The 23,042-nt window shown below is 48.3% G+C and overlaps 2 protein-coding genes and 1 long non-coding RNA gene across 3 annotated transcripts in view; 1 reads left to right on the top strand and 2 right to left on the bottom strand.

Annotated features, from left to right (window-relative positions):
- Window positions 1-23,042, bottom strand: part of LOC148112010 (uncharacterized) — a 195,026-nt gene that overhangs the window by 58,186 nt on the left and 113,798 nt on the right. The gene's annotated exons all lie outside the window — the stretch shown is intronic.
- The window catches only part of LOC148112014 (vomeronasal type-2 receptor 26-like), a 94,622-nt gene that overhangs the window by 23,517 nt on the left and 48,063 nt on the right, over window positions 1-23,042 (bottom strand). The gene's annotated exons all lie outside the window — the stretch shown is intronic.
- Window positions 6,553-18,977, top strand: LOC148112016 (vomeronasal type-2 receptor 26-like). Its single transcript, XM_087879371.1, has 4 exons — window positions 6,553-7,268; window positions 7,716-8,007; window positions 10,762-11,556; window positions 18,699-18,977. Exons 1-4 carry the CDS (start codon window positions 7,051-7,053, stop codon window positions 18,975-18,977), a joined length of 1,584 nt encoding a protein of 527 aa, XP_087735497.1. The 5' UTR covers window positions 6,553-7,050.

The following is a 23,042-nucleotide window of genomic DNA, read 5'->3' as shown; positions in this document are numbered from 1 at the left end:
CACCACACAAAAGGGCTGATGCAATAGTGTAGCCAGACTCCAAGAACAAAATCAACTTTAATGAAAAACTACTGTATTTTTCAGAGTATAAGACACACCTTTTTACCCCCCTAAAAGGGGGTGAAAATTTAGGTGCGTCTTATACACCGAATGTAGCCCTCCCCACCCACTGGCCCCCACCCTTTGGCCTCTGCCTCCCAGCAGTTACCCCCTTGCAAGCAAATAGCAAGAAAAAACAGCTCCTTTCAGCTTCAACATAGACAACATAGACACCCCCGGGGTTTCTCCAGCCTCACTTGGGCTCCGTGTCTTTCCAGGAGAGGCTCCTGTGGGGGAGAAGCCATGCAGGGCTGGGTCTTCCAAGGGGGATCTGGGGTTGCCCGGAGAGAGAGAGAAAAAATTGTGTCTGTCTTATTGAGCAACGTGTGAGTTAGCCAATTCTTGGTGCAGGGCTTTAACTCCTTATAGAAGGGAGGAATGTAGAGCAGCATTTTTCATACTTGGAATTTTAAGATGAATGGACTTTTAATTCCCAGAATTTTCTGGCCAGCATGATGAAGTCCCTGCATTGTTGGGTGGGGAATTCTGGGCGTTGAAGTCCATTCATCTTAAAGTTTTAAAAACACGGATGCAGGCCAACAACTCTCCACATGTTGCCTCCATTTTGGAAAACAACAGACACCTGAAGAGACCATCATCCCTTGGCCAGCTTCATAATGTAGAAACCATGATTTGTTATGGCCATCAGAAGTGCCACAATTAATTGGACTGACTTATAACCCCAAGACTCTGATCCTGGTTTGGAAGCCATCCTGGTTGGTTCTTAGAACTCTCTAAGCCAACATTGAGCAAAGGACTTGGAAAAAGCCTTGTGAAAGCAGCCGCCTCCATTCTTCCTCCCAACACCTGGCAGGAGAGAGAGAGAGAGAGAAGGGAACCCAGGGAGGGTCACAGCCACATTCTCCCTTCTTCAGTTTGATGGGATTCACGTTCAGCCTTTCTGCTCTGGGGAGCAGCCCCAGTATCCTGAGCCATGGCCTCACTGGGAATACTGGAAACCAGCATCCAGAGCCATCTCTGGGGCTCCAAGTGGGAGGAGGGGAATCAAAGTATCAGGCCTGCCTCCGTTCAAAACCTGAGAAAGAAACCCCCCCCCCCCGACTCCATTAAGGTAGAGAAGAGGTCCTTTTACTGAGTTTGAGATGGTAGCGGCAAAAGCAAGGCAAGATCTGATTCAAAAGGCGTGAAAGTTACACGTTGAAAATTTCCCCAAATCCCATCCCTCCCCCCCACCAGGGACCCAGGCTGAAAGTCCAATCCCCGTCCCACCTAGTGTCATGTGGGGCACATCTTCAGGTGTTTTCGTCCACCTGGAGTCCTAGGACGGTTGGCCTTTACTGGGTGTAAACAACTCCACTCAGCAGCGCAGTCATTCATGAGAGCAAACCTCCCTTTTAGTTCAGATGGGTCTCCATCTCACCAGCTCAGCCCCCCAACCCAAATGCCATGCCCCCCCCCATTACTATGGCAGCCGATAGTGTTGTGTTGGAAGAAACATCCTTCTGGGTTCTGCTCCAAGTGGGGAAACAGACACTGGAAACATGGAGACTGCTTGGAAAGATGATTTAATGATGGACAGGATCACATGGCTTGAGTTCCTGAACAGAAAAGGGCAGATACAGGGAGTTCTTGGGTTTTTATGCTCTCTCTGGCTTTGCACTTCCTGGGGACCAGAAAGAGTATCCTGATTGGTTGTCAGACTCCCAGGGGGTGGGGGTCTTAGCTAGCCTTGCTGGCTGATGGTCACATGTGCTTCCCAGGTCACATGTGGTGAGTTTCTGTTGCTATTGTGTAGAGGGCTAATCCTATCTTTGTTGGATCTTTGGCAATTCCTACTATGGCTCTGCCTGAAGGAGGTAGATCTTATCTACTGGCTATATTATCAAATTATCGTCCAGTCTCCAATCTTCGCTTTGTTGCGAAGGTTGTTGAGAGTGTGGTGGTGCGACAACTACCCCGATACCTGGATGAAGTTGTCTATCTGGATCCGTTCCAGTCGGGCTTCAGGTCACGATACAGCATGGAAACAGCATTGGTTGCATTGGTGGATGATCTCTGGAGGGCTCGGGACAGAGGTTGCTCCTCTATCCTGGTCCTATTAGATCTCTCAGCGGCTTTTGATACCATCGACCATGGTATCTTACTGCACCGGCTGGAGGGGTTAGGAATAGGGGGCACCGTGCTTCGGTGGTTCTCCTCCTTCCTCTCTGACTGTTCGCAGTTTGTGTTGGCAGGGGTGCAGAGGTCGACCTCGAGGCACCTTATTTGTGGGGTGCCACAAGGGTCAGTCCTCTCACCCCTTCTGTTCAACATTTATGTAAAACCGCTAGGCGAGATCATCTGTGGTTTCGGGGTGAGTGTTCATCAGTATGCTGATGACACACAGCTATACATCTCCACCCCAGACCACCCCAATGATGCCCTTGCTGTGATGTCCCGTTGCCTGGAGGCCATGCAGATCTGGATGGGGAGAAACAAGCTCAGACTCAACCCCTCCAAGACTGAGTGGCTGTGGCTTCCGGCGTCCCGGTATAGTCAGCTAGTACCATCACTGACAATAGGGGATGAGATCTTGCTCCCCACAGAGAGGGCCCGCAACTTGGGTGTCCTCCTGGATTCACGGAGGAATCATTTAGAAGATCATTTGACGGCCGTGGCCAGGGGTGCCTTTTATCAGGTTCGCCTGATCCGCCAGTTGCGTCCCTTTCTGGATCGGGACGCCTTGCGCACGGTCACTCATGCCCTAGTTGCCTCCCGTATGGACTACTGTAATGCTCTCTACATGGGGCTCCCCTTGAAAAGCACCCGGAGGCTCCAACTGGTCCAGAACGTAGCCGCGCAGGTGATTATGGGCGCAGCTCGTTACGCCCATGTAACACCTCTCCTACGCGAGCTGCACTGGCTCCCGGTGGTCTTCCGGGTGTGATTCAAGGTGTTAGTTATCACCTTTAAAGCGCTCCATGGCTTAGGACCTGGGTACCTACGAGACCGTCTTTTGCCACCAATAGCCTCCCACCGACCAGTTCGTTCTCACAGGGAGGGACTACTAAGGGTACCGTCAGTCAAATTATGTCAACTGGCGACTCCCAGGGGGAGGGCCTTCTCTGTGGGGGCTCCAACCCTTTGGAATGAACTGCCCCCGGAGATACGGAATATCCCTGATCTCCGTGCTTTCCGCCGTGCCCTCAAGACCCTGATGTTCCAACAGGCGGGGCTAAACATACGAACATGTGAATGATTTTTTAAATGTTATCTAATTCTGGGTTTTATTTAATTGACCAAACTAAGTAATAATTTTAATTAGCAATTTTATGATGTTTGTGTGTGTATATTTTTCTTGACTGTACACCGCCTTGAGTCCTACGGGAGAAAGGCGGTATAGAAATATAATAAATAAATAAATAAATAAATAAATAAATAAATAAATAAATAAATAAATAAATAAATAAATAAATAAATCTTTGTTATGTAGAATAGACTGGCCCAGACCTTAATGGCCCATTGACCAAGGGTGGGGGAAGGAAGATGGGAGCTGCTTTAAAACATGCTTCTCCATTTATCATCCAGGGAAATATAATATTCTGCCTTTTTCATATTTCCTAAAATATTTCACTCTTCCAGGAAACGGGTGGGTGCTAACTTCCTACAATAGCAAGCATGCATCCAAGGAGAATCCCAGGCTGGAGATCCGGCTGATACAAAGTCACCAATTCGATCCTCTGAACACACAACCACAAAGCTCTGCAAGTCTCTTATCAAGGTTTGTCCAGAAATTGTGGGAAATCACTGAAACCCCCAACCCCCCCATCCCTAAAGATGCCTCTCTGTCCTTCTGCCACTCTCCCACCTCTTTCCCCTGAATGCCAAACTCTGATGCAGTTCACACATCCCGCCAACCCCCTTTGCTTATTTGTTTGTTTGTTTATTTATTTATTTATTAATTTGTCAGCAAGTACAAGGAAACACGTATCAGTATAAACATAGACATGGACACATTAAAAAAATGGCACAAATAAATGGATGTAAATTAGCAAAACTTAGCCATAAACACATGAAATGAGTACATATAGGATAGGATAGGATAGGATAGGATTAGAATAAGAATTAGGAATAGAATAGAATAGAATAGAATTAGAATTAGAATAGAATAAGAAATAGGATAGGATAGGAATAGAATAGAATAAGAATAAGAATAAGAATAAGAATAAGAATAGCATAGCATAGCATAGCATAGCATAGAATAGAATAGAATTCTTTATTGGCCAAGTGTGATTGGAGACAGAAGGAATTTGTCTTTGGTGCAGAAGCTCTCAGGGTACATAAAAGAAAAGTGGGGACAGTCGAGGGGGGAGGGGGAGGGGAGGGGGGCTGGGGGACCTTAGGGACCTCTGGAGAAGTGGGGGGAGGGCTCCAGGGGAGGCAGTGGAGGGTGGAACTTAGGGGAGAGGATCAGGGAGAGACTTCCAGACGTTTCCTATTCTTAGGGCTGAAGTCGAGAAGGGAGGGGAGGGACGGCCTGTGGTTGGAAGGGGATAATATGGCGCTGGAAGGCAAAGGGGGCAGGAACAGGCAGGGCCTTATGGGAGGAGAGGATCTTCTGCACTAACTAAGCTGAGGGAGGGAGGGAGGGAGGCGGCCTAGTTCAAGGCCATCCAGGCCTAAACTTTCTCTCCTCTGAGGGCTCTGAGGGCTTCCATGGGGAGCAGAGACTCTCCTCATCAAAGGCCTCTGGAGCCTCTCTAAGGCCTCGGCCTCCCAAAGACAGCCAGGGCTCCAGGCAGCCTCCAAGGACAGGCCTGGCCAAGGTTTAGCAGGCCCCGCTTGGAAGCAGAGCCTTCAAGGGAGGAAACTTGGGGGGAAATGGGCTCAGCCACGGCTCCCTCCAAGCCCTGCAGGTGGTGCCCAGAACCCTGGATCCAGAAATGGATCCCCAACCTCCCTCCCCCCAACTCTTGGCTGGAGAGGAGAGAAAATCTCTCCTCAGCCTTTTTCTCCCCTCAAAATGGAGGGAGGGAGAATCGCCTCAGGAAAAAAGAGGCCACAAAATGGAGGATGCTGCAGGGTCTTTGCCTGCTTTAGCTGTCCTGCTCGCTGCCTGTGGGGGCCAGCTGGGGCTGAAAGGCCGGACTGTAGGCTGCCCCGTACAGGCAGTGTGAGGGACAGCTAAAGCGTGGAAAGAGGACCCCGAGTGCTGGACAGGGGATTCTGGGAGTTGAAGTCCAGAGGCCTTTGCTGAGGTTGAGCCACCTGCCCTGGGAGGCCCTGCACTGGACACTCGGACAGATGACCTCTACTGAAGGGCCCCCAAGGGGGGGAGGCCCAATCCCCCCATCCCCTTTTCCCTGACTTCACGGGGGCAGGAGGGGGATATGGGACACTGGGGGGCAACCAGGGAATGAAGGATTTTCCCCTCTTTTTTAACACACACACATATATATATAAACTTTTTCTTTTCCTCCTCCATCAGCAGAGGATCTAAAGCCTCCACCTTCTTCCTTCTGGTTCCGTGGCTGGGCAGAGGCCGAGGCAGAGCCGGGGGAGCCGAGGGGAGAGGAAGGGCCAGGCCTCCCTTCCCCCCTCAGGGCCTCCATCCGGGCTTCTCTCCTCAGGGGGGACCTGCTGGCCGATCGGCCCAGGAAGCTCTTTGGGGGCCCCGAAGCCTCTGGATCCAGGGGGGGAGGAAGGTGGGAGCCTGGATGGAGACCATGGGAGAGAAGCCGGAGAGGCTCTTCCTCCTGCGAGGCTCCTCTTCAGCCCAGACTCTCCTCCGCCCAGTGTGGGGAAAGGTCCCCCCGGCCTCCCTGAGATGAAAGCGGCCCCAGCCACCCACCTCCCCTGGTCCTCTCCTGGGCCCCCATCTCTCTCTGGCTCCCTCCCCTCTGGGCCCCTCCAGGCTCCAGGGAGACCCGGCAGAGACCCTCTGGGAGGAGAGGAGCCCCTTCCCAGGCCTCCTCCTGGACTTCCACCCAGAACCCCCCAGGACCTCCTAGCCAGGCCCTGAGAGGAGAACCTGGGATGGAGACCCTCCTCTCCCTTCAGATCAGCCCCCTCCCCAGTTCTCCCTCCTGGGCAAAGGGGGATGTCTCTGCCTTCCTCATCCAGAGAAGAGACACAATCTGTGAACAATGGATCCCAAGGAACCAGGGACTCAGATGTCCCAAGAGAAGCTTCAAAGCACTCGGAGGCTTTTTAGGGAAGGGGGCTTCACCCCACAGCCTCAGAGATGGGAACATCATAGGGGTCCCACTTTTTAAAATCAGCTCCAATTTATCAAGTTCTGATATAAAAGAAAAGCCCAAACAGGCCCCACTCTTCACCTTAGGCAGAATCCAAGGGGACTGATTGCTTCCTTGGCCTTAGAAGAAAGGCAGCACAAGAGTTAAGGGTCACCAACCTAGAGTGGCACCAAACTCCATACTTTGGGTGACCTTCTCCAGCAGACTCTGGGGACAAGAGACCTGGTTGAAGACAGCAGAAGTCTTGTTATTGAACTATCTTCCTCCACCAGCACTTCCCTGACATGTCCTGACATGAAGGACCACAACCACTACAGGAATTGACCCCAGGAGTGTAGTTGTGGCTTTTCCAAACAAGCTTTTCTCCAGCCTCTCCTCTGCACATGGAGCCCAGAAGAAGTTCAGGATCCCAAGAGGAGAAGTTGCTTCTCCCTGTAATTAATAATGATTATCTGGGCCTTGGAGATCTCCATACCTGTGATAGAAAGAGCAGATTGAAGCCATATGCAAAGGATCTTGCATCAGAAAAGGATAAATTTGTTAGATCAAAGTCTGTGGGAACAAGTTTTGGGGCAGGCAGGATCTGTGCTCTTGATTGTACCTTTCTCTCCTTTCCAGGTGAAGCTGAGCGTTTCTCTGTTTATATCAGGAAAGTCGCTGGCATTTCCATCTTCTGAGAGTGCTTTGAATTCTCCCAACTGTTCCTGCTGTGGGTGTTAGAAACAGGAAGAGGATTAATAAAGCTCCATGAATTATGGACCTCCTTCTTCTGCTTCTGATGCTGCTGGTGTCCCATCCAGTCTCTGGGAAGCTGAGAATTAAATGCCCTCTGAGTTTGGACCACCAGGATGGAAAACAACCATGGAGCTATTACAGGCCAGGAGACCATCTCATTGGTATAGTCACAACTGCAACACAAGTATCACCTATAATGTTGCCTTTCCACAGTGCTCCTTCTATACCTTCTCATGCGTAAGTCATTCAGGGTGATGGAGTTGCATCCCCTCCATTTGCAGTCCTAAGACTCTCCTTCTTTTTTGTCTTATTTCACTTACTTTTATATTATAGGACTTGTCTAATTTCCTGAATGATTTTGATTTCTATAACTTGCCTCCTTTTTTATTTTGTAGAATAGACTCAAATCCAAAGATGAGGTTAAAAAACCTGAAGGCAATCCAGAGTATTTTCCGTTCTCCCCGTTCACTCCTGAATTCATCACTTGAATTCATTTTGTTTAAAGGAGTGATTGAAACAGTTGTAGTTGCCTCTGCCCAGCCCATTCCCAGATTTCTATAACCGATTATTGGTTTTGGATCAATATTGGCTTAAGACTCAGTAGGTTTGTGGAGGCAAAAAAGAATAAATTATTTTAAAAAGTTTGTTGTTACTGTTGATAATAACTTGAACATTTTTCTACAGTATGCTTTCTTACCATTTTACATTCACCCTACCATTCATTTTCAACATTCAAGTGGTCAACAAGAACTCCCAGCTCCTGCACAACCTCACACTGGGCTACAACATCCATAACAACTATTTGAACACTTTACGCACTTCAGATGCCTTGCTGGACATGCTCTCCACTGGAGAAGCCAATGTCCCCAACTACAGCTGTGGAAGGAAGGAGAACCTCCTGGCTCTTCTTGATGCAGCTGGCAGGGAGATCTCCATCCAGGCGTCAACATTAGCAGCACGTTACAAAGTCCCACAGGTTTGTGTGTGTTTTTCTCTCTCTAGTAAAGTGAGTGGTGGGTGAGCAATAGATGCAATCATGTCTTCTCCATGGAATTCAAGAGTTGCTTTTCTCCATATTAGCAAACAGGTCAGTTATGTTTTTTTCTCTTACGTTCTTGTTCAAATTTCTCATACAAGGCCTGAAAAGCAATAAGGTCATTGAAGAGGATTTTCTCCCAGCTATCCAGCTATTCAAAAAATATCCTATTTGTGGATAAACTATTGGCATATTGATTTTCACATAGATATAACACCTGCCATATGCAGTTGTATTCAAGCTGGCAATAGTAGCATCTACAGGTATATTTAAAAATGGAATAAAAAGGACTCTAGCAATTACAAGCCAGTTAGACTAATAGATATTGTGGCTGAAATATATTGCTTGTTCCTCTTGAGTAAATTTGAGATTGGATGGAACAAAAGTAAATTCCTTGCAGAAGAACAAAAACGTTTAAGTAGAGTAAAAAATTTCATAAAGTTGTATAGTAATAAATGAATTAATAATCTAATATTGTCAACACATTAGTTTTGAAGTATTTAATTATACGATAAGCGCATCTTACCTGCCTTGCAGCTCTGTCGTGTGTCTCACTCTTGTCTGCAGGCAAACACGTTGTAGGGTAAAACCAAACTTCTCGCGAATTCGAGAAGTTTGATTGAACTCGCAAGAGGTTCTTTTTACCCTACAAAATGTTTGCCTGCAGACAAGAGCGAGACATGCGACAGAGCTGCAAGGCAGGTAAGATGCGCATCTTGTGTCTCCCCAGTCCCTGGTGAGGGGAAGGAGAAGAGACAGAAAGAGGAGCAAGCCACGTCTCACCCCACGTGTCTTGCTTCTTCCCCGCCCAACATGCCACCCCTCGCGATTAAGAGCTGGGTGCTGTGGAAAAGGGAGCCGGGTGGGTGCAGACTTTGGGCGTCTGGGGCTGCCAGAAGTCACCCGGCAGAGAGGCGGGAGCGGGGCAGGAATTTGCAGGTGAGGGATGGATGGATGGATGGGAGGCGGGCGAGTGCCAAGAACACCGGGGAGATTCCCACCTTTGGTTGCCCCAGCGAACAGCTGATGAGCGTTGCCACAGCCGCACAACACAGGAGCAGCCATGAGGTGGCCACGCTCGCCGCCTCTTGAAACCCCAAAATAATAAACCCCCCCCCCAATAATAAGGCCAAGCCCTTATTTCAGGGTTCAAAAAAATATAAGACAGGGTCTTATTTTGGGGGAAACACGGTAGGTGGGCAGAAGCTGAGGCAATGATGGGAGCTCACCCCGCCATGCAGTGGTAGAACTCAAACTGCCGAAACAGATCCAGTGTCTTTAAGCCACTGAGGCTCCTACTTGCTAAATACATGTTGGTTTAAACTGATAGTACAGGACAATTATCCTGTGGGTTAGATTGAGTAGACCAGGGGTCAGCAACCCGCGGCTCCGGAGCCACAAGTGGCTCTTTGGGCCCTCTGCCCCGGCTCTCTGTCCCATCACTGGTTGGCCCCGTCCCTCATTTCTTCTTTGCACTTCAGCCCGAAGCGGCAGGAAGCGAAGGCAGCCTTATGCGCAAATGTGGCATGAAGGCAGGTATGGAGCAGCTTTGCTCCTGCACTCTCCTTCCCTCCTTCTCCTCTTGTGGCCCCCTGGCCGGCTGTGGCTGAGCTGGGAGCGTGCGCAGGCACAGGGAGACCCTCCTCTCCTCAAGCAAGCGCAATAGCTCAGGAAAGGTGGGTGCGGGGAGGGCAGTGGCTCAATTAAGGAGGGCCTCCCCATGCGTGCGCATGCTCCCAGCTCAGCCACAGCTGGCCAGGGGGTTACGAGAGGAGGAGGGGGAGGAGGGTCCCTGGAGAGTGCAGGAGCGAAGCTGCCCTGGACCTGCCTTCGTCCCACATTTGCACCTAAGGCAGCCTTCGCTTCCTGCTGCTTCGGGATGGACTCCAAAAAACGAAATAAGAGGGGCGGGGCAACTATGACACATCCACAAGAACTTTTCAATGGCCTCAACAGAGTTCAAGTTCCTCCCTCAGGAAAGACGCTCCCTCCGCGCACGGCCGAAGAGCTGCCAGGGGTGGGCGATGACTGGAGCATTAGTGCAGGAGAGAAGCCATGTCCTGTTAAGACCCTCCTTAAGCGAGCGGCCGCCCACCCCACACCCCCCTTTGCTGCCCTTTGCTCCCGGCCAGGGAGTTATGAGAGGAGAGGGGAAGGAGGACGGTCGCCCGAAGGGAGGGGGGGAGACACACACACACACATACAGAGACATAGAAAGACATAGAGAGACACACATACAGAGTGATCCATAGAGAGCAGGTGTAAGGATTGCTTCTCCTTCCAACTTAAGTAAAGACTCTTGAAACATGATAGTTCAAACACAAGTGTGAAGATGTTTTCTTTACTAGTTTCCCTGAGAACCCGAACAAACATGCATTCACACCGTTATCCTTTAAAGTGAATTTTTCCCCCCCAACGTGCTATACATGTGGGTCTGATTGCAATAAGTTATGATACAGAAATATGATTTTTTATTCTTATTCTTTTTTATTTAATTTGTTTCTTGGGCTCCATTTTTATATACAGTGTTGTTAACACTGTGCTTAATATTCTGTTTATTGATATGGCATAATTGCTAATCAAAAATAATCTATTTAATTTGTTCATCAATACCAAGTTGAATTTATTAAAAAATAAAGTTTTGGACTTTATCTGACCCCCAATATAACACAACTTTCTTCATTGCTTTTTCAGATCAGTCATACAATTGCTTCAGAGGCTCTGGGTGATAAAAGGAAATTCCCCTTTTTCCACCAAATGAATCCCAAAAAAGGATTCTACTACCCAGCAATTGTCCAGCTGCTCCTCCACTTCAGATGGACCCTGATTGGCCTCTTTGCTTCAGACACAGAAAATGGAGAGAATTTCATGAGGATTTTTCCTCCTGTGCTTGTCAGGAGAGGAATTTGTGTGGTTATATCACAACTGTTCTCAACAACTGGATACACAACAGCCCCCAGGGATTCCCTCTCTAAGTGGAGACAAGTCAACGTCTTTCTTCACTTCATGGAATATGAGTTCATTTGGAAGAGAATTCTTCCTTTCCATTTAACATTTATGCGTCTGCCAGGACCCATTGAAGGGAAAGTCTGGATCTATACAGTTTTGGGAACATTAACATTCGAAAAGCACAGACTTCTCAAATACATCCATAGTATTTGGATCTTTAATTATCTGTTAAAAGAAAGGCCAATAGATTCTGCCTTTGAACCCCATTTCTTTGTGGAAGGAAAGTTTCAAGATTATTATTTTCTCTGTTCTCTTTCAAATAATGTCTTTTCTGTCAAAGGCCGCAAAAGATGCACCCAGAAAGCCCCACTGGAGACCCAGGAGAAAGAGAACAGAAGAAATGTCCCAAATCGTTACCTTTTCTACAGTCTCATTCAGACTCTGGTCCAGGCCTTGAACGCTGCCTATTCCTCCAGATGGAGGAGGGGAAGGAAGGAGGGCGAAGGGAGGTTGGGGGCTCCAAGGCTGCAGGCGTGGCAGGTATGGGGGTCTCAATATTGTCAGATATGAAGAATTGCATCTAAAGTAATGTTTCATTACAGCTTTTGCTTCTACGTAATAAATAAAGAAAATAAGGAACTAGAATATTAAGGATTTTTTTGAAAAACTAGTTAAAATGGTATTGTTCTTAGAGTGAACAAAGTGGTCCAGAAAAGTCTAGAAAGAAAAGGGGGGAGGGATTTCTGAGCAAGAGCTTAATGGACACATTTCAAAATATAAACAATTTATGCAAAAGAACAATGGAAAGTTACTGATGCAGAATCACACCAGGCCATGGAGACAGGGGGTTGCTGGGGAAAATAAGGCCAGGAGTTGAAAAGGAGCTCCGGATAGGTCGAGAGCTTGCTAGTCCTTCAGCCAATAGAGAAGCAGGACAGGGTTGAGTGACAGGAGGAAGGGCATAAAACCTCTTGCATGCTTTGATCCGGGTCCACCTGGTGGATTTGAATAGAATAGAATTTTTTATTGGCCAAGTGTGATTGGACACACAAGGAATTTGTCTTGGTGCATAGGCTCTCAATGTACATAAAAGAAAAAGATACGTTCATCTAGAATCATAAGGTCGAACACTTAATGACTATAATTATAACCCTATGACTATCATTAAGTGTTGTGATATGGTAGAACCTAGAAATGTGAAGGTCTCTACTGTGGATTCTGTGTTGTCTAGTATTGTGAGAGGTGGAAGTATGGGAGGGTTTCTCCTAAAGTCTACCACCATTTCTACGTTTTGAGTGTCTTCAGTTCCAGATTGTTCCGGTCGCACCACGAGGCTAGTTGTTCAACCTCCCGTCTGTATGCGGATTCATCATTGTCTCGAATGAGGCCGATCACTGTTGTGTCACCTGCGAACTTCAGTAGTTTAACAGATGGATCCTTAGAGATGCAGTCATTGTTATACGGAGAGAAGAGAAGTGGGGAGAACACACAGCCTTGGGGGGCTTGGGGGGCTGTGCTAATTGCATGTGCAAGATGGCGACTTCCCTGTGACTCCGGTGTTTCGGGGGGGTGATTATGGCTTCAGGGGGCCTTTGAAGGGCTGAATTTCGATCGCTGCAGCCCTGGCCCAGCTGGAGGAGTGTCGGGGCTCTCTGCTGAGGGGTCTCCGGCTTCTTAGAACGTCCTGGAGGCTCGCAGAGGCTCGCAGAGGCTCGAGGCTTGTGGAGACCACAGGACGGCGAGAGCGGCCCGAAGGAGGAGGGGGCGGCGGCAGACCTCCCATGGCGAAGGCGGCAGAGCCAGGAAGACGGCATCAGCGCTGCGGCGATGGCGGCGGTGCGGCACCCTCGTCGGGATCCTCGCCAGCCCAATCCGCCCCCTGGACATGTGCTAGGGCGGTGAGGGGGGCGAGGTGAGGACGGGGAGGCTGGCAACGGCGGCGGCAGCGATGCCGGCGGCGTGGAAATGGCGGCCGCCGGCTCAAGGAAGGGGCTGCCGCAGTTTGGTGTGTGGGAGTGTTGGAGATGGTGGCAGCTGCTTACTCGTGGCGTTAGATCTCCTGGGTGATCGTGGGGCGTTGTTTGGCCCTTGGTCGTCCCAGAGGCCTTCATGTTGATCTATGAAGGCTGGGCAAGACGAGCAGCATGATTATAAGGAAGATCTGGAGGGATGGGGGAGAACTGGACCATGACTGAGGGTTTCCCCCCCCCTCTGGCGTTTGTTGCCTTGGCTCTCCTCTTTTCCCTCCCATCATCTCCTGGACTAGGTGTCATCTTGACCTCCCTGGAGTTTTGTTGACTGCTATAATCTCCACCGTTGAGCCTGCCCTGGACTATGTGGACTGACCTGATCCCATTCTTTCCCTCCATTGAATGGAGGTTTACATCTGGGGATTCAAGTCTTGGTGGAGTGGGTCTACAGCTGCTGTCTCAACTCCGGTTCTTTGGTCGATCGTGGTTGACCAGCCGCCATGAGAGTGGGGCTGGGTCACCCTTCACCGGTTCAAAACAGCATTCTTACTCCTGCCATTGCCGTGAGAGGGCAATGAGGTCCTATGTGTCCCATTGGAATTCTATTGAAGCCTGGCATTCACTCCTCTTGACTGTGATAACATCAAATTGTCCCCTGGCTATTGGCCATGGATTATCACCTCCCCTTGATGTCCAGATGTACTCGGTGAATGACCTTCATGCTCTGCGAGATTCCCCCCTCTCGCAGGTTTGGCCCTCTTCGTTATCGAGGGCCTATCTTGATGACGGGCGTTGGAGCCCCGAGAGATGGCATGCAGCAAAGAAGAGTCTGAGGGGTTTTTTAAGTGGGTTTTTTAGTGGGTTTTTAACAAAAATTTTAAGGGCTTCGGGGGGGATTAGGGTGGGTTCTGGGGGAAATCCAACGGGTTCAAGACCAGCCTTAGTGAAGGGCTGCGACATTAGGGATGTAGAACCGGAGGTCGGGGAGGGGGTTGGAATTCGATTTGAAGAGGGCTGTTCCATCAGCATAGTGAGTGGGAGGGGCAGATATGGTGGAAGCTGGGGACCACATCACATTCGGGGAATGCGCACTCGCTATCTTAGAGCGATTGCACACTCCGGTGCAATCCCCAATGCTTTTCTCGTTCCCCAGGCTGTCCAGATTCTCAGGGCCAGAGCCTCCGGCTGATGTTATGTAACGCCAGGTCCATTGTTAATAAAGCCCCCCTCATTCACGATCTTATTCAGGAGGGGGAGGCGGACCTGGCGGGCATTACGGAGACCAGGTTGGGCCAGGAGGGGGGAGTTCCCCTCGTGGATATATGCCCACCAGGCTTCCGTGCATTTCATCAGCCGAGGGCTCAGGGCAGGGGCGGGGGGGGGGTTGGCGGTTATTATAAAGGAAGGTCTGGATCCAAGGGAGACCACTGTTCCACAGATAGCCGGATGTGAGTCCCTCTTTGTGAAGTGGGGTCGTGGAGTACAGATGGGCTTGTTGGTCACGTACCTGGCTCCCTGCCATGTGGCAACGGCCCTGCCCGAGCTGCTTAACGTTATAGCCGAGGTGGCGATGGATACCCCCAGATTTGTTATCATGGGGGATTTCAACCTGCCATCTATTGGTGAAACGTCTGAGGTGGCTCGAGAGTTCATGGCTTCCATGACGGCCATGTACCTTACTCAGTTAATTCATGACCCCACTCTCACAGGGGGACACACTCTGGACTTAGTTTTTGTCTCTGGTCAGTGGTTGAGTGGCCTTGATATAGGGGATATAGCCATCGAACCCTTGTCATGGTCTGACCACTCGCTCCTTCGACTGGACTTTCTAACCGCTGCACCCCGCCGCAGGGAGGCGGGACCAACCAGGTGGTTCTGCCCCAGGCTCCTGATGGACCCTGATAGGTTCCAGATGGAGCTTGGGCCATTTCCTGAAACTCTGGCTCATGACTCGGCTGAAGACCTGGTGGCCGCCTGCTGGGGCCTTGGACCGTGTCGTGCCTTTGCGGCCTCTGACCCGGCACCGAACTCACCTAGCTCCTTGGTTCTCCGAGGAGCTTAGGGAGATGAAGCGCCGGAAAAGACGCCTGGAGAGTAGTTGGAGGACCAGCTGCTCTGAATCCGACCGAACACTGGTGAAGTCTCATATTAAGACCTACCTAGTGGCGATAAAAGCGGCGAAATCTAGCTATTTTGCCGCTCTTATCGCGTCATCAGATAATCGCCCGGCCGCCCTGTTTAGGGTGACCCGCTCCCTCCTCCATCTGGAAGTGCGAGATGACCCCTTGCAGGGCCGAGCTGAGGACTTTGTGCAGTATCTATATGACAAAATCGCTCAGATTCAGGAAGGGCTGGCCTCTGACTGGGTATGTCCGGACGGGATGACTGAGGCAGGTCTTGAGAGTGTTATCTGGGGGGAGTTCGATCCTGTGGCTCCTGAGGACATGGACAGGGTCCTGGGACGGCTGAACGCAACCACATGTTTATTGGACCCGTGCCCCTCCTAGTTGGTACTGGCTTCCCGGGAGGTGACACGAAGCTGGCTCCAGAAGATTGTTAATGCTTCTTTGAGTGAGGGGGTCCTGCTGGCCGCTTTGAAAGAAGCGGTTGTGAGGCCCCTCCTCAAGAAGCCCTCTCTGGATCAGGCTGTTTTGGCTAACTATCGTCCAGTCTCCAACCTTCGCTTTGTTGCGAAGGTTGTTGAGAGTGTGGTGGCGCAACAGCTTCCCCGGTACCTGGATGAAGCTGTCTATCTAGACCCGCTCCAGTCTGGCTTCTGGCCTGGGCACAGCACGGAAACGGCATTGGTCGCATTGGTGGATGATCTCTGGAGAGCTCGGGATAGGGGTTGCTCCTCTATCCTGGTCCTGTTAGACCTCTCAGTGGCTTTTGATACCATCGACCATGGTATCATGTTGCACCGGTTGGCGGGGTTGGGGGTGGGGGGCACCGTTCTATGGTGGTTCTCCTCCTACCTCTCTGACCGGTCACAATCTGTGTTGACAGGGGGGCAGCGGTCGACCCCGAGGCACCTTGCTTTTGGGGTGCCACAAGGGTCGGTCCCCTTGCCCCTTCTGTTCAACATTTATGTAAAGCCGCTGGGTGAGATCATCCGTGGCTTCGGGGTGGAGTTCCATCAGTACGCTGATGACACCCAGCTGTACATCTCCACCCCAGGCCACCCCAACGATGCCCTTGAAGTGATGTCCCAGTGCCTGGAGGCCGTGCGGGCCTGGATGGGGAGAAACAGGCTCCGACTCAACCCCTCCAAGACCGAGTGGCTGTGGCTTCCAGCGTCCCGATATAGCCAGCTGACGCCATCGCTGGCTATTGGGGGTGAATCACTCGCCCCCACGGAGAGGGCTCGTAACTTGGGCATCCTCCTGGATGCACGGCTGTCTTTAGAAGATCATTTGACGGCCATGGCCAGGGGGACTTTTTATCAGGTCCGCCAGTTACGCCCCTTTCTAGATCGGGACTCCCTACGCACAGTCACTCAGGCACTCGTCACTTCCCGCCTGGACTACTGCAACGCTCTCTACATGGGGCTCCCCCTGGGGTGCACCCGGAGGCTCCAGCTGGTCCAGAACGCGGCCGCGCGGGGGATTATGGGGGTGACGAGGCGCTCCCATGTGACACCTCTCCTGCGCGAGCTGCACTGGCTCCCTGTGGTCTTCCGGGTGCACTTCAAGGTGTTGGTGACCACCTTTAAAGCGCTCCATGGCTTAGGGCCAGGGTACTTACGAGACCGCCTCCTGCCACCAATAGCCTCCCACCGGCCAGTACGCTCGCACAGAGTGGGCCTCCTCAAGGTGCCGTCCGCCAGACAATGTCGGCTGGCGACCCCCAGGGGGAGAGCCTTCTCTGTGGTGGCGCCCACCCTCTGGAACAACCTACCCCCAGAGATACGCATGATACCAGACCTCCGGATTTTTCGTCGGGCCCTGAAAACCCATTTATTTCAACTAGCTGGGCTGACTTGAGTTAAATTTTAAATTGATTTTAAATTGGGTTGTTTTAATTTACGGCCAAAATATTTAATTATTTTAAATTGTTTTTAAATTTTGTATGTATTGTTTTTTACTTTGGCTGTTCACCGCCCTGAGTCCTATTTGGAGAAGGGCGGTATAGAAATAAGAACAAATAAATAAATAAATAAACTTTTGCTCCTTTAGGGTACCAGATTGCCTTCCTTGCTTTATTGCTGGTTTCCTATTTCTAACAATATGGATCCATCACTCTTAGATCCTTCAGAGAAGGAGCCCAAAGGAGAAGGAGGGGAACCTTCTCAACCACATTGGGCTTCAGAAGATCAACGGTTGGGCCAATCTGATTGCTGGAGACATCATCTTCTAAGCACCAGGCCCCACGACAGATAGATTTTGGTTTTAAACGCAGTTAATTTTTTTTTTTTTAATTTGATTTATATGCCGCCCTTCTCCGGAGACTCAGGGCAGCTTACAATGCGTTAGCAATAGCCTTCATACTTTTGTATATTTATACAAAGTCAGCTTATTGCCCCCACAACTGAGTCCTCATTTTACCTACCTTAGAAAGGATGGAAGGCTGAGTCAACCTTGAGCCTGGGGAGATTCGAACTTACAGTAATTGCAGACAGCTGGTGTTAATCACAATGCTTTTAGTCTGCTGAGCCACCAGGTCCCTGAATTTTAAAAGGATGTATGCATTTTTAAATACACTCATGTCTTTATGGGTTTGTGATTAGCATAGTTGAATTTTACCTTTATAACTTTGAAGGACACTTTGAGACCATCTAGCCCAACCCCTCCTCTCTGCAGGAGTCCCAGTCAAAGCTTCTCTGACTGACGGCTGCTCAGTCTTTGCCTCCTCAGTGAAGGGGAGGCTGAACTTCTCTGCTTTGAGGGCTCAGCTCTGAAATGGCTCCTCTTTTCAGGGTCTTTTTCCTCTCCTTCGGCCAGAATCTCCTCCCTTCTGACGGAGCTCATTGCCCCATTCCCCCCACCTCCCCCCCAAACAACATGGAGGAGATCTGGAGTTTCTGGGCAACTTCTTCCAGTTATTGGAAGAAGCAGAATGGGATTTACGACCACAGTTGAGCTCAGCATTTCTGTTGCTAAGCAAGACGGTCGTTAAGTAAGTATTGCCCTATTTTATGACTTTCTTGCCTTTTCTTCTTAAGTGAATCATCGCAGTTGTTAACATGGTTGTTAACTAAATCTGGCTTCCCTGTTGATTTTGCTTGTCAGAAGTCGCAAAAGGAGATCAGGCGACCCTAAAACGCTGTAACCATCATAAGTGGATGCCAAGAATTCAGATGTTGATCACCTGGAGACCCTGGGGATGCTGCCATGATCCTGGGAAAATGATCAGTGCCATTGTAACTTTGAAATGGTCACTAAATGAACCATTTTTCATAATCAACCTGATGTTTTCCAGGCGTTTATAAATAATTTTTTTCCTATGATTCATTTCATTTATCATCTGCTCTAGAATGTCCCCTATAATTTACCAATTGCATCAATTATATTTTCTTAATATATGTTTTGCCAATATAGGGTTGAGCAATTTGCTGAACATTTGTTTTATTTATGAAGGGAGTAACGCCTATTTTTCTAAATGTATATTTTGATGTTAGACAGCTGTAGAAAAAAGATTCAAATGTGTAAACGCTAAATGGGATTTTTTAAAAAAGCTTTCAGATGTTAAACTTCCTGGATGTTCCCCTTCTAGTTCCATCCTTTCCTGCAGAAGAATGAGTTTTGCAATATTTCCATTATGAAACTCTACTTGGATCAAAATGGAGATGTAGCAGCAGATCTGGCAATCCTGAGCCATTTGATTCTCCCCAAGGAGGATCTCATCAAACTTCAAATGGGGACTTTGGAAAGACAGAGACCTAATATCCACCAAAGAGCTCTTTCACAGCTAAAGTTGCTCAACAAGGTGGGAGAAATTTTGGAGACTTTCCTCTTTTTTCTAAAGATTTATGACCCATTTCATGTGGACTAAGCCTAGTTTCCAGGGTCCATGACCTTCACTGGGAATTGAACATGGGGAGTAGAAACCTTATAGTTTTCTTTCTATAGACCACTTGGGAGCCTTCAGCACTATCGACCAAGCTGTTCTTCAGCTGCTGTAATACTGAAGACTCTTTGTAGCTGGTTCAGCCATGTCCAACCTGGGATGAGAAACCCTCAAGTGCTGGAGGTTGTGTTGTTAAGAGCCTCAGGTTTGCTTGTTCCTTGTCCTGAAAGAGCAAAGCAGAAGGGGATTCTGTTGAAGAGACCCTGAATTGAGGTTTGGACTGAATGAGATGAAATTGGATCATGGCTGGATGGAGCTCCTGGGGGTCCCATTGGGAGAGAAGCTTCCTCTTGTCCTGCTTAGGGAAAGGAGGTTGGGAAATGGTTCCCTGAAAGGGCAGGTCCATGGTCTGTGATGTTTTTAAGTAGTCCAGACCTGGTCAAAGGTAGCCATATCTGTCTTTCACCCAACTGGGGGGGGGAGCAATTGGCCTTCTGCCCCTAGGAAGGAGGTCCAAGACTTTCAGGTCACATAAAATGAGAGTGACCAGTGAGAGAATCCCTTGTCCCAGAAACCTGAAACACAACTTTAGTTCAAAGAAAAGCTCTTTCCGATATCAGAAGTAAGGAGACAGATTGTGACAGGAAATGCTACTTAGATTTGGCCTTTGATAGTTAAGAGGGCTCTTCATCTGAAAATGAATGGCTTTGTTTATCTTGAGTGTTAGCTATCTTCAGTCCCTCTGCTTGAAAAGGAGTCTCCAAATTCAACTACTATTAAATGTGGGTCTGTCTTTCCATGCCAGTTGGAGTCTCCTAATTGAAGTTCTTCAACACAAAGGACTTTTTCTTGGATAACTGGATGGGCCTTAGAAATATCCCCTTCTGACCCAGGACTCACAGTCATGTCCCCTCTGTTGCAGCCAAAGGTTTGCGACTTAATCTTTTTCAGGGAACCTTCTCATGATCTCCCCTCAATCTCACTACAGTTCTAGAAACTATGCAGAAACCTTCAGTCTTAATAAAGGAGAATATTGGTAGCTCAGGACTGACATGAGGGCTCCTTGGTGCTCTCTGAGCTTGCTTGTTTTCTTGCAGGAGTTTCATTACCCAACTAGGTAACATCATCAGCTATAATTTATGAGGAATTTTTGCTTTGTCTCTTAACGGGGAGACTGTTTTGAACTAGTGTCAAAGGGGACCAGCTTTGCAAGGCTTTCTGTAGTCCAGAAGAAACCTTTCCAGACCCTACTGGTCAGAAGTTTCCTTTTTAATAACATTTTACTCTACTTAAATAAATCTTTATTAAATAAAATAATTTAATAAATCTTTGACAATGACTGTATTTAAAAATTTAATATGATCATCATCACCATGGATAGATAGATGAAGAGTGGAGGAATGCATTTTAATACAGTCATGAGGAGGAACCTTTACATTTGTCACAATGCTTAAATCTTTTCTCAATTCCATCCTTCCAGAATTTATTAAGTCGAAAAGTCCTTTATTATTCCAACGTGTTGTGCCAGAAGCAAAAGGGAGGAACTAAGGGAAGAACCTTCCAGGGTCACATCTCCTAGATCTGTTTGGAAGGAGTCAGAGATTTCATATTTACCTCAGTGAAGCATAGAGGCTACTTGTCTAATGTCCATTTCTCTCCCCATTTTCCATGGATGGAGAGTCCTAACACATTTTCTTTGGCATTCCTTGTTTTTCTGCTCAGTCCCTGCCTCAGTCCAAATGTGTGGAAAGTTGTCATCCTGGATTTGTCGAGAGGGCTCGAGAAGGAGAGCCAGTTTGCTGCTATGACTGCGTTCCTTGTCCGGAGGGGACCTTCTCCACTCAGGAAGGTGGGTGACACTGGAGGAAAGGAAGGCCTGGTGGAAATGGATTTATCCACAGCACTTTGATGAAAGTGCAAATTAAAACATGCCTTGAAGTTCAACTCTTTTTTGTGTTTATGTAAAATGCACTAATCCTCCAATTTCATATAGTTAGCTATAAATATATTAGAAAAGTATATTATCATTATTTTCTGTGGAATAGTTAAAGAACACATCTTGAAAAATATTGCTGGAATCAGTCCAAAAAAAAAAAAGGACTTCTTGAAATGTAAAGGACAGAATATTGAGGAAATATTGCTTTTTCCTTTTCTCAGATACTGAAAAATGCACCAAGTGCCCCGATGATAAATATCCAAATGTGGACAGAGTCCAATGTATCCCCAAAGTTGTAACCTTCCTGTCTTATGAAGAATATCTGGGCATCATCCTGGTCTCTTTTGCCCTTCTCTTCTTCCTAACCACAGGTCTTGTTTTAATCATCTTCATTAAGTATTTAGAAACTCCCCTTGTCAAAGCCAACAACCGGGACCTCTCCTACATCCTCCTGGTCTCCCTCCTGCTTTGCTTCTTGTCTCCTTCTCTCTTCATTGGTCAACCAAGGAAAGCCACCTGCCTTCTCCGACAAACGGTCTTCAGCATCATCTTCTCAGTTGCCGTTTCTTCTCTCTTGGCCAAAACCATCATGGTGGTGCTGGCCTTCCTGGCCACAAAACCAGGAAACCGAGTGAAGAGATGGTTGGGGAAGAGCTTGGCCAACTCCATCATCTTCTCTTGTTCTGCAGTCCAAATTATCATCTCCTCCACCTGGCTGGGAGTTTCTCCCCCCTTCCCTGACTCTGACCTCCACTCCCAGCCTGGAGAGATCATCCTGCAATGCAACGAAGGGGCCGTTGTCATGTTCTACGTCACCCTCAGCTACATGGGCTTCCTGGCTGCCATCTGCTTCACGGTGGCTTTCCTGGCCAGGAAGTTGCCTGGGGCCTTCAACGAAGCCAAGCTGATCACCTTCAGCATGCTGGTCTTCTGCAGTGTCTGGGTGACTTTTGTGCCCACCTACCTGAGCACCAAAGGGAAATACATGGTGGCTGTGCAGGTCTTCTCCATCCTGGCCTCCAGTGCTGGTCTGCTGGGCTGCATCTTCATCCCCAAGTGCTACATTATCCTTCTGAGGCCAGACCTCAACACAAAGGAGCAGCTCACAGCCAGAACAAATGTAAAAGCATGAGACGTAACACCCTAATATTTAAAGGGATTGTAAAATGTTCTTTCATTTGAAAGTACACATTAATTATTTCCTCTTAAATAGTATTCAGGAGTCAAATAATAATAATATCTACATGTTTCCAAATGAGAAATAACTCTAATTCTTGTATCTTCTTAGCTCAATAAATTTTGCTAAAGAGAACTGTGCAGAAGTCATTCAGAGAAATTTGGTGTTTAGCAACAGCTACTGAATGTGACACTTTATAAAAAATAATTCAGACACTTCTTCCTACAGCTATAAGTGTGTGTGAGAGGGAGAGAGTGAGCAGGAAAAGAGGTCAGGAAGAAGCTGTGGGAACCAGCCTGGTTGCCTGATCCTCTCCGTGAAAATGCCAGAATGATGTGAAATGCCATGTTTGACTGGCTCTCAGCTGAAGAGGGAAATCTTCATCTCTCTTATATAATTCTTTCTTGATTTCCTCATAAAAACCTCCTTTGCAGAAAGAATTCAGCAGAAGAACTGTCTGGGATTTCAGTTTGGGGTTGTTTTTATTTGTTGTTTGGTACTTTACACCAAAATAAAAAAAATAAAGTAAATAAAAAAATTAAAGTGTGTAAAGAAATTTCCACTGTATATTTTTTCTTTCATCAACCAGAGAAATAATATAGCAGTTTTCAGGCTGTTTAGTTTTCCACTTTACAATTTGTACGTAAAGCATTTCTTGTCTGTGAAGGGCTGGGCCAAATGTCCAGAGAAAGGGGACCTTGAGACTCTCCCCAGGAGGAGGTTGAGGGGATCCTATCTAAAGGCAGCCACATCATTGACCAGGTCACAAACCTTCAGTGCTGCATAATATTCATCCAGGTCCAAGAAGGGGGTGAATAAGAGGGGGGGGCACTTTCAGGTTTCTAGGAAGAGGCACCCATGGAAGCTGTTCTGCTCTCCAACCACACAGATTGCTGATCAATTGGGAATCAATTTTTATGTCTTATAATGGCTCCTA

This window comes from Pantherophis guttatus, chromosome 15 (genome assembly GCF_059756535.1).
Source record: "Pantherophis guttatus breed Tessera chromosome 15, ASM5975653v1, whole genome shotgun sequence".
Classification (NCBI taxonomy): domain Eukaryota; kingdom Metazoa; phylum Chordata; class Lepidosauria; order Squamata; family Colubridae; genus Pantherophis; species Pantherophis guttatus.
This window is presented reverse-complemented; position numbering and strand designations above follow the sequence as displayed.

Coding starts and splice junctions, on each gene's coding strand:
- LOC148112016 (XM_087879371.1), top strand. CDS start 7,051: ATGGACCTCCTTCTTCTGCTTCTGATGCTGCTGGTGTCCCATCCAGTC. Junction 7,269..7,715: donor CCTTCTATACCTTCTCATGC/GTAAGTCATTCA, acceptor ATTTTTCTACAG/TATGCTTTCTTACCATTTTA. Junction 11,557..18,698: donor CAAGGCTGCAGGCGTGGCAG/GTATGGGGGTCT, acceptor TTCCCCTTCTAG/TTCCATCCTTTCCTGCAGAA.